The 11428-nt window shown below is 31.4% G+C and overlaps 1 protein-coding gene across 1 annotated transcript; it reads right to left on the reverse strand.

Moving 5' to 3' along the window:
* Nucleotides 1-9686: 9686 nt before the first annotated feature.
* LOC145100398 (equilibrative nucleotide transporter 8-like) lies at nt 9687-11179 on the reverse strand. Its single transcript, XM_079037690.1, has 2 exons — nt 10608-11179; nt 9687-10528 (listed from the first exon to the last, which is right to left on the reverse strand). The coding sequence occupies exons 1-2, from the start codon at nt 11118-11120 to the stop codon at nt 9797-9799; spliced, it is 1245 nt and encodes a 414-aa protein (XP_078893816.1). The 5' UTR covers nt 11121-11179; the 3' UTR covers nt 9687-9796.
* Between the last annotated feature and the right edge of the window lie 249 nt (nt 11180-11428).

Consider the following 11428-nt stretch of genomic DNA (forward strand, 5'->3'; position numbering starts at 1 on the left):
TCAGAACTAAATTGATGTGTTCGATTAAGTTCTTTGTCAAACAAATCGAAAATCGGGAAACAAACTGCTAGACAATAAGTACGACGTTGTTCCATGTATTTGTCCGGCTGATATCATGAGAACAGAGGATTATATGATCACTTATCTAAAATGGCGCTTCATAGTTCAACAGAGTTTTCGAGAGCTACGATTGCTGGTTGGTTCCTGAAGTAACATACGCAAATATAGTTATTAGACTTATCCAAGTGGGAATCTGTTGGATAAGGTGTCTAAGTCCATAACTTATTTGGTACATACTTGACCCGACCCGGCATGGTCCATTTGGGTTGCACTTCACCCAAACGATTTATGGATAATTTTATGAGAATTGTATACTTACGATTTATTAATTATAAGTTATAATATATTAATATGAAGTCATGTTATTTAATTAGTTTTAGTCTTAAATTAATTATGAATTAATTTAGAGATTAAAAAGAAGACTGATTAAATTATGGGCTATTATATTTTATATAGTGTGGGCTAATACTCATTTGTTAATGGGCTAAGCTAATATGGAAGTCCATGGATGATCCATGGAGCTTTTAATCCATGGATCCTTGGAAAGGAAAAGACATGGGTTATTAGGGTTTCACCCTAACCATGCACACTATATAAAGAAGCATATGATGCAACAAATGACACTCTAGTTGTGTGAGACTTAGTGGTGGCCGATTCCACAAGAAAGTATACTACTCTCTCAAAGTTTTCCAAGTGTTTGTGGTGATTTGTGATTCCATTTGAGGCATTCACACTATTGGTGCTTGGCTCTCAAACTCCAAACAATCAACCATCATCAAAAGGTATGTATTTCTACTAGTACTTTTATGATTCATAATCCTTATGCTATGCTAGTTAGGAAGAAACCTTGGAAGTTATTATTTGCATGTATTTTAGAAGAAAACATAGATCCAAGGTTTATTAGGGTTGCATGCACACTTAGGAAGTGTTAGATTGCTCAAAACCCAACACATATCTCTCTCATACTAACTTGAAATTATTTGAATTTTTTTCTGCATGTTCTCCTTTGTGTTAGCTACAAGTTAGGTTCTGAAGTCATTTTAATTAGATTAATATTGGCAGAGGGGCTGTTTGTTATTATCTTACTGGGACCGAGTCATCGATTTGAGCTGACTCGGTCAGACGAAATCCGTTTGGTGAAATACCTTTCTCAATCCAACACATCTGGATCATAAGGTTCTCGGTCAGACCATAAGACATCGCTGACTCAAAAAATTACCTCCATGCCCTCTAGTTTCTTTCTCCTATCATGACATAATAGAGAGAATTGGCCGTCATCGAGTCTCTCCATCGTCGTTGTCCCTCCCCCAGTCCCACTACCGGCCGGCCAGAGACCTTCCTTCCTTCGAGCTCTGACGGGAAACACGTCAAAACAGGTTTGATCCTATGTGTTTTCCTGTGAAAATTGTTTTTCCTTCTCCTTTGCATATGATTTGTGAAATCATAAATCAGAAATTGGTTTTGAAATCAAAATTTATTCTTGTTCTAATGTTATGAAATTAGAAATTCATCTTGCAATGTTATGAAATCTGAAATTATGTGTTTAAATGAAATTAGAATCATTCTTTGCTCTAATTTATGAAATCTGAAAATTGGTGATGTAAGCTATGAAATCATGCGTGTATTGGTGATGTTGTGATTTTTTTTTGTTATTAGGATGTGAAATCTTAAAGTTATGATGACAATGTTGGTTTGGAACAAAATCTGAAATCTTTTCTTGTGTATAGGCTGTGAAATCATGAGTGTATTGGCAATGCTATGATTTTGTTTTTTGTTAATTTATAAGCTGTGAATCTTATAAACATGTTGTGATTTTTTTATATTGTGTATAGGCTGTGAAATCTTATAAACATCCTGTGTATAGGTTGTGAAATCATGTGTGTATTGGCAATGCTGTGATTTTTTTTGTTTATAAGCTGTGAAATATTTTCTTGTGTATAGGATGTGAAATCATGTGTGTATTGGCAATGCAGTGATTTTTTTTTTTGTTTATAAGTTGTGAAATCATGCTGTGAAATCTTTTTTTTGTTTATAAGCTGTGATTTTTTTTTGTTTATGATGGCAATGTTGCTTTGGAACAAAATCTGAAATCTTTTTTGTGTATAAGCTGTGAAATTATGCGTATAATGGCAATGCTGTGATTTTTTTTTATAAGCTATAAAATCTGGCATCTTTTTTGTGTATAGTCTTTGTTGACAATGTTGTGATTTTTTTTTTGTTTATAAGTTATGATGTTGATTCATTGGTAGAAAATTATTTTAATGTTTTAGGATGTTGGTTTGGAACGAAAGTGAGGACAAAACTTTTCTTGATGCATGTATCCATGAAATAAACATTAATGGTCGTGAGGGTTCTGGGCTTAAGGCTAGTTCATGGAAGACAGTACGCGAAAAATTGATAAACGAACATGGTAAAGAGGATGATCAGAAGCAAATGAGAAACCACTTTGACTACTACAAATCAAAGTATGTTGCTTCGGTGAAACTGAAAAACAAAACCGGCGGTATATATGATCCTATAAAAAATAAATTTAATCTGATCGATAAACAATGGACGGAAGAGGGGAAGGTAATATTTTTATAACAAATACTATTATGATTATTTTGATAAAAAAACTAATAATTATAAAAATTGTAAACAGTTGAACAAGTACGTGTTGTCATTGAAAAGTAGACCCCTGCTGTTTCCAGATCTTTGCACCTAACTATTTGAAGGGTCGACCTCAACTGGCTTTCAAAGTTGGGGGCCATCTTCTACACTCCCTTGTCATGTAGAAGAGTTTAGTGACCATGATTTTGATGATGATGTTCCAATGGAAACCTCAACACAACACATAGGTGCAAGTGAAGAGTCTTCAGGGCGTTCAAAACATACGGAAGTTGGTGGAAACAAAAGAGTTAGTGGGAAAAAAAGAGATGCAAGGGCATTAGAAATTGAAGTGGATATTGTCAAGCTTGCAAGGTCGTTAGTGGAAAAAAAATGAAAGAATTGAAAATAGTGAAATAGATAAGGATGTTGATGCGTGTATGGAGAAATTGAACAAAATGGAATTGGGAGAAGAAGATGAAAGACACAAGACCGCTCTTTTGCTATTTGGTGAAAGTGCTGAGGTTCGAAAAGTTTGGTTACGACTTTCGCATACTAGTTATGATTCGCGGGTGATGGGTGCGGGTAGGAAGTATGGTTACATTTGATGGGTGCGGGTAGAAAAGTATGGTTACCTTTGGATGATGTTTTCTAGTTTTTTTGGTTACTTTGGATCCTATGTTTGATGACCTTTTTGGATGACGTTTTCTAGTTTTTTTGGTTACTTTGGATCCTATGTTTGATGACTTTGTTATATGACTTTTGTTATTTACTAGTTTCTTGTTATGTGATGTTTGTTATATGACTTTTGTTATTTACTGGTTTTTTGTTATATGATGTTTGTTATATGACTTTGGTGCATGATTTTTTTTTTTACTTTAACATGTTACCTAATTGTTTGTAACAGGTCAAGTATGGTTTCTGATGTTGAAGTTGTAGCTTTTCTTTTACTTGTGTTTTATTAGTTGAGGTCAAACCGGCGCAGACTAATCATAATTCATAGAATTAGAGATAATGATTCAAGCGGGTATGCGTATACGCAAGATTTGATGTACGGAGACCCTACTCAATGTTTCGATATAACATGTCTTACACAAGAGGCATTTGCATTATTATGCAACCATTTTACCCAAAAAAAATTGGTTGCAAGCTAGTAGAACAATAAGCATTGAAGAGAAGATGGCTATGTTCTTAAATATTATAGGACATAACGAACGTTTTCGCACGGTTAAGGGAAGATTTCGTCACTCCACACAAACGATTCATCAATGTTTTCACGAGGTCCTAACTGCAATGATGTGTTTTGCAAAAGAAATTATAGTACCAACAACTCCTAATCCAACAAGAATAACTCGGAACAACATAGACGGTTAAAAAATATTTTTTCCGGAGCAATAGGTGCATTAGATAGAACTCTTGTAGATGTGGTTGTACCCGTTGATCAACAAACTCGTTATAGGGAAAGATGAAAAGGAGAATGTTTTCAAAATGTAATAGGAATTTGTGATTTTGATATGATATTTACCTTTGTTTGGGCTGGATGGCAGAGTATATCACATGATTCAAGAGTTTTGAAAGAAGTTGCATTCAATTCGACTTCTGGATTTCCATTTCCTCCACCAGGTTTGTAATCTTTATATAAGTTTTATTATCTATATAATATGTTTCATTATATAATATGTGTCACATTCATTTGCAGATAAATATTACCTTTGTGATGCCGCACATACAAACACTCGTGGGTTTATGGCTCCATACCGCAATACTAGGTATTGTTTAGCCGATTTTCGAAGAGGCAGACCTTTAACTAGAGAAGAAAGGTTCAATTATGCTCATGCACAACTTAGAAATTTTATTGAGCGTGCTTATGGTGTTTTGAAGGCAAGATTCCCAATCTTAAAACAAATTGCTCCTTATCCTTTTACAGTTCAAAGAGACATAGTCATTGCTTGTGTCGCGGTCCATAATTTTATAAGGAAATACAATATAGAAGATGACTTGTTTAGAAATTTTGAGGATGACGCTATAGTTACTCCTGACGTCCAAGATGGGGGAATTGATAGAGAAAACATACAAGGCATAGAATGGGGTCCATAAGCCATTGAATATATGTGTGTTTTGCGTGATCAGATTGCAAATCAACTACTTTCACCTACTTTACGTTAAATTATTATGTTATTTTAAATTTCATTATATTTTTATTTGGATATTAAATGATTTATGTTTAATTTACATTTTGTATGACAATTTTTATTTGTGTGTAATTTATATTTTGTATGACAATATGTATATTTTTATAATTATTCAAAAACTTAATTCATCACTATATATAACAAAAGCGTAAAATGGTCATTTTTCATCACTCAGCACATTCAGCCAGATGTACAATCAAACAACAGGATTTCTTACTCAGTCAGAATTTCTTACCCAGACAGACCTTTCCCAGTCAGCACTTTCTCAGTCAGCAACTATCAAACGGGGTCTGAGTTACATTCCTTCGAACATTGGATGTTACAACTATATTTTTAGCACTTTTACTTTGTTCAGAAATTTTTTGTGATCTTTGAACTGTCATATTTCCCACATTCTTGCTTGTAATAATATGACATTTTTCCAACGTATTGTCCTCTGTGTTAGCTACAATGTAGGCTTTAGAATCATTGTAATTAGATTAAGTCGATTATTTGGATCAAATGACTCGGGGAATACTTGATAAAGTGACTCGAGTATTACATTTTGTTAGATTAAATTAAAAGTCTTTAATGTCTAACACATTCTATTAGAATTTATAGTTTTATTCTTTTAGAATATACTAAAAGTTTTAATATTTTAAAGTTGATTATGTTTTCTTTGTGGATATAGATTTTGAAGAGGCTGTCATTGATGTGGAAAAAGAAAAAAAAACATGGAGAACGAGAGTATTCTAGCAGAATGTATTCTGCTAAAATATATAAAGTATTTTTGTTAGATTTTGATATTTTATTTTTTTTAACCATTCTTAGTTTCAATCTTTAAGAATAAATGTAATTCTTAAACCATTAGTAATCATTTTCTTTTCAGAACGAATGTAATAATTTTTTAGTCTTATTCTTTATGAATTAATGTAATTAGTGATTCCCAAAAAATAAAATCTGTATACTTTAGAAAATGTTATTCTTAATAATATGTTGTATAATTCTTTAAGTATGTTAATTATAAAACATATATTGAATGAACCATATTCTACAAAAATAAAATCGAAAATATGTTTACTAGTTTATGTTTGACTCTCTGTCATTCTTACTTAATAAAATCGGTTAGTATTAGAAATTATAATAGAATTAAATTTAAATTAATTTAAAAAATTCATATTTAAAAAAAGGAAATAAATTATCCCTTAAAATCCGAAAATTTCCTTTTTTAATATAGGTCAACTGACCAAAACACCTTTCTGTTGAAATTTGTATGATTATATGATACATGTTACCCTATTGTAATATCGTAGACCCTCAGATCATGTCCATTGATTTTATTCATCTATTGGTCCATAATTGTGCTTACCGGCACACAATAGATGTAAGAAACAAAATAACCTAGACATATATATATATATATATATATATATATATATATATATATATATATATATATATATATATATATTTATGGTTAGCTTCATGAAAGACCAAGATATTTTGTGAGACATATGGACGCAATTCTTGTAATTCATTTTCGACATGAAAAAAAATACTTTTAAACTGCAAAATAAATAAAAAATTTTGAATTTTTTTAATATTATTTTTGCAATTTATTTTATACAAAAAAAATTTTAAAAATAAAAAAGATTAAAAAATTACTGTGTTTTTCAAAATATACCTGAAATATTCTAATAGAATATTATACTGAAAAAATTCAAATCGACTTATAATGTTAGAATATTAAACTATAAATATTAAAAAAAAAATTCTAACAGACTATTTGAATATTCTAACAAATCTAACAATTCAAGTAAAATATTATAATATTTTAGCATAGCTACCAATCTTAGTAAAATATTAGAATATTCTAACATTTTAAAAATTCGATTTGATTATTTACAATATAATATTCTATTATAACATTTCACTTATAATTCGGCGAGAACTCATGATGACACCTTAAAAAATTGGAAAAAAAATCTAAAAAAAATAATAAAATCGAGCATAATACTATATCCGGGAGAAAAAAAATTGAATTTTTTTTGCTTCATTAAAATTGAATCATAGATCATAAAAATTGAATCATTAATCATAAAAATGATTAATGCTTCAATGATTTTATGACTTGTTTTTAGTTTTAGATTTTTTTCAATTTTTTTAAGATGTAATCACGAGTCCTCACTTAAAAAAAGTAATCATCCTATCTTCTCTCTCTCTCTCTCTCTATATATATATATATATATATATATATATATATATATATATATATGTATATATGTGTATATATACATATATACACATATATACATATATATATATATACATATATACATATATATATATATAGAGAGAGAGAGAGCTAGATTCAAATGTTTCTGGTAAATATTGTGTGCATGTATGCACCAATGAGAATTCTGGAAATAATTAAATATTAAATAAATTAAAAAATGGTATAATGGTAACCTTAATATATAGCTAATTATGGTAAAAAAATAATTCAATTAATCTCTCCTTAATTAGTTAAACCCCACAAAACCATATCCCTGGTTGATCACAAAATCATCTCGTATCAAAACACTAAGCCCCTCCATCGAATGTCTGAAATTATAGAGGTAGCAGCGGTCGAAGTTTGGCGATTTTTACTAATCTTGGTCGAAATGGGTAAGCATTGTTGATCGTCTTTTCCATCTCCTCGAGTATCGTTGGTCGCCGATTTGTTCTGTTGGTGGTGAAGCATGGCGGCATGTGGGCATCCGACGGGAGCAGTGGTGCTCCGATTCCATCAAATTGGATTGCCCCAATTCATGTTTTTGGTGCTCCGATTCTTGTATACCAGGTACGATTCTTGTAGTAAACAATTTTCCAATTTCTACCTATTTCCATCAACTTACACTTAAAGTAAACAATTTCGAATTTTTACTTCTGCTTCTCTTCTACTCTTCTAGTTCTATTATGTTAGTTATTTAGAATGGTTTTTAGCACTAGTATTCATCTATCTTGATGCGGCTACTGCTTCCTGATATGCCTACTTCTTCCTGATACACCTATTGGAATGAGTTTGTAGACATACTATTGTTGGAATTCTGCTTCTAAATCAAATATGTTGCTAGAAATTATGTTTATAGGTAAACTATTGCAAGTAAATACAATACTTTTGAACCTTGTGGTATGCATTCTAAATCAAATATGTTGTTGGAAATTATGTTTGTAGGTAAACTATTGCAAGTAAATCAAATATGGTTTTTGGCTTGTTTGATGATAATGCCTAACAAGTGTTTATTGAAATCTCTGAAAGAGAATCTAAAGAATTTAACCTTGTGGTATGCATTCTGTTAGGATTACTAGCAACACATGTTTTATGTAATTGTTTAAAAAGGTAATTAATTTGTATGTGTATTAATTTGGTTCAGTTTGTGATTTTGAATTCCAATTTCTATTGTCCTTCATTATTGTATATTTGGAATCTAAAATTATATTAGCAGTAAATACAATACTTTTTAATGTATTCTATGCATTCCGTCAGAATGTATTATGATTGAATAAAATCTATGTATTCTGCCAGAATGTATTCTATGTATTCTATCATATTCTATGTATTCTATCAGAATATATTAAGTGATAGTTAATTGCAAGTAACATGTTTTTAACCATTATTAGTTTTTGTTGTATTTGTGATAGGAATGGCTGGAAGAATGCGCTGAAGAGCTAATAGGAATAACTTAAAGAATGAATAAAGTTTGATCATATTCACAATTTTAGAATGTTGTTATTTTTTAAGAATTTTATTCATTTGTGTTGATATTCTTTTAGAATATGTATAATTATATTAAAATGTATAAGGCTTTTAATCTGTAAAAATATGTATGAATTTGTATTTAATTTCGGATGTATAAGAATATATTAGAATAGTGTTATTTTTCAACCTCGGATTAAAGAATGTTGTTATTCTTAAAAAATATTCTAATAGAATAAAATTTTAAAAGAACATCATTCTAACAAAAAAATATTCTGATAGAATAAAATCCGTTATGTATACAAATTACATTAGAATTAAGATTGAATTAATTAAAAAATTCTGATTTTTAAAATTAGGAGAATTAATCATTCCTAAAAATCCAAAAATTTCCTTTTATAAACGTAATTAATTATCAAAAATACCATTTTGCTAAAATTTGTATTAATATATAGTACATGTTATCCTATGTAATAACATACACCCTCAAATCATGTCTATTAATTAACTTAATCTGTTGGTCCAAATCTATGCATTTTGTCACACAATAATTAATAAAACAAATATATATATATATATATATATATATATATATATATATATATATATATATATATATATATATATAGGGAAGAGTTATATGGAAAATGAATGATTAGGACAACACATATTTGAACCAATGAAAACATGACAACACATCACTTTCACAATAACTTCCACAATACATTACTTGTGAATAAAGAAATGGACACGTGTCATTTGATTATTAGTTTCGGTAGATGTTGCCCTAGTTATTTGTTTTCTATAGAACTCATTCCTATATATATATATATATATATATATATATATATATATATATATATATATATATATATATATATATATATATATATATATATATATATATATATATATATATAATCTTCTTTACCTTTTTGTTATTTATTTATATATACAAACTAAAAACAGATATATTTTATAGAATTTTATATTAATGAATAGTATTTATAAAACTTTAAAAACAACACAAATATGATTTGTTAAAAAAGTATATACCAATAAATAGGAACAATCTTTTCAATGTTCATCATTGAAGTTGTCTAATTATCAATTATTTCTTCAGGTAATAATCAAACAAACAGTTTATTTTTTTCATTAAGGTGGAACGAAAATCGCATTCCTTTCATCTACTTTTCTTCATTATACGAAAACGAACATTTGGAAGAGTAAATTAGGGTTTCTACTTTCTTCGTATGTTCCACAGCCAACCTAAAGCCGAACCTATCACCAACCCGATTGCCAAAAACAAACTCATTACGATTCCAGCAATGTTCGATTCCTCAACCGCAACAAATTTAGGAGCAACGATCATAAGCACACTAGTCAGGTACCCATTGCTAACTCCCAACAACAACGTCAAAAGAACCACCGGAACCTCTTTTCGCAACCAGTTGGGTCCGAAAATGCAACCCATAAAGAGCGGAAAGAACACCACCCTCCCTATACAGCCCCATATCACCCATCTACTTCTCTTTAGCACATAAAGCGCCGTTAAACACTTGCCCAAAAAGTCACCAATGTTGAAAGCAGTTATCAACAACACAGGATACCAATCACCAAAAAAAGTTGAATTCACGTTCTCGCTCAAGTACCCTGGGAAAATCGACAAGGTCACAACGTAGATTGTTACCATGGACACTGCTAGCAATCGGAGTTTCTTCAAGACCAGGAATGTTTCCGGTCGTCGGAGCTCCGTTTTGGGTGGGTGATCATCGACGTGGCTTGTCTGGGTAGTTTTGGTCATGTAATGTTGAATCGTTGGTATTCGGTGGAGTAGGTTGAAGCAGATAAAGCACAGGAGTTCGATGAGTGTGCTGGTGAAGAAGTAGATATGTGTGCTTGTTCGAAGGCCCTTTCTCGATCGAGGAAGTGAAGCCTTAGTTATGATCCTTAACATGCATACCAAAACCCCCTGCATTTTGAATTATTAGGCTTAATATATTCACTAAATAATGCGTGTATTTGTTATCCGGTTAAATAATAAGACGTACCGCTGAAGCGTTGCCAGCTACGACCGCCTGCATGTACCTTCCGGGCAGTTTTCCGGTGGCGCCGACCAAGCTTCCACCGGTTAACCCTTCAGCAAAACCAGTTACTGCCACCATCGAAACAAGAACCACAAAAGCGAAATTTGAACCTCTTCCGAACTCATCCCGATGATCGACCCAGTCAGTGATCGGCGCCACCACTAAAACCAAAACAAACAAAGCATAACCCAAATTCATTCTCGTTTTTAACGCCGGCAGCTTCATCTTGAAGAAGCTAGACCAGCATGTCAGAATAAGGACAGTCATGGCCGCCACCATATACGCAACAGAGAACACCTTGCTGATGTGCTTCGCCGGATAAAGATACTGAAAGTAGTCGACGGCAGTGATGAAAGAATTCCATGGAACCAGATACCCTGCGCCGAGGAGAAAGTGGATTATGTATGCAATGTAGTAAGGGTCTTTCGGTTCAGTTTGATCGTCTCCGGCCGACGGCTCCCAGTGTTGGTTTACCATTACGTCGCCGTGGATGGATGCTAAGGAAGTAAGGAGAAGAAATTTGTTTGAAGAGGTTGTAGTTAATTCTTTTAGTATTTAAGAGAGTTTGTTGGATCGATGTAAAGATTTATTGATTTAGTTTACTAAAAGCTGCCACGTTGATGTGACAACGCAGAAAGACGTATTGAGACGGTGCATTTCAGAATGGTATGGGAAACTCGGCCACAAACACGTTCAAATTGGGGAACTTTTTGATCAAATTAACCCTGCACCTTCGTAGTTTAACCTATATAATGCTCGTTAAATATCTTTGACGCATCATAGTT

This window comes from Lactuca serriola, chromosome 4 (genome assembly GCF_051521515.1).
Source record: "Lactuca serriola cultivar US96UC23 chromosome 4, Lser_US96UC23_V15, whole genome shotgun sequence".
In the NCBI taxonomy this organism is placed as follows: domain Eukaryota; kingdom Viridiplantae; phylum Streptophyta; class Magnoliopsida; order Asterales; family Asteraceae; genus Lactuca; species Lactuca serriola.

Bases quoted from the DNA above. Each gene is read 5' to 3' on its own strand.
- LOC145100398 (XM_079037690.1), bottom strand. From the start codon at position 11,120: ATGGTAAACCAACACTGGGAGCCGTCGGCCGGAGACGATCAAACTGAA. The intron at 10,529-10,607 runs GTACGTCTTATT...TTCAAAATGCAG, and splicing joins TAGCTGGCAACGCTTCAGCG to GGGGTTTTGGTATGCATGTT.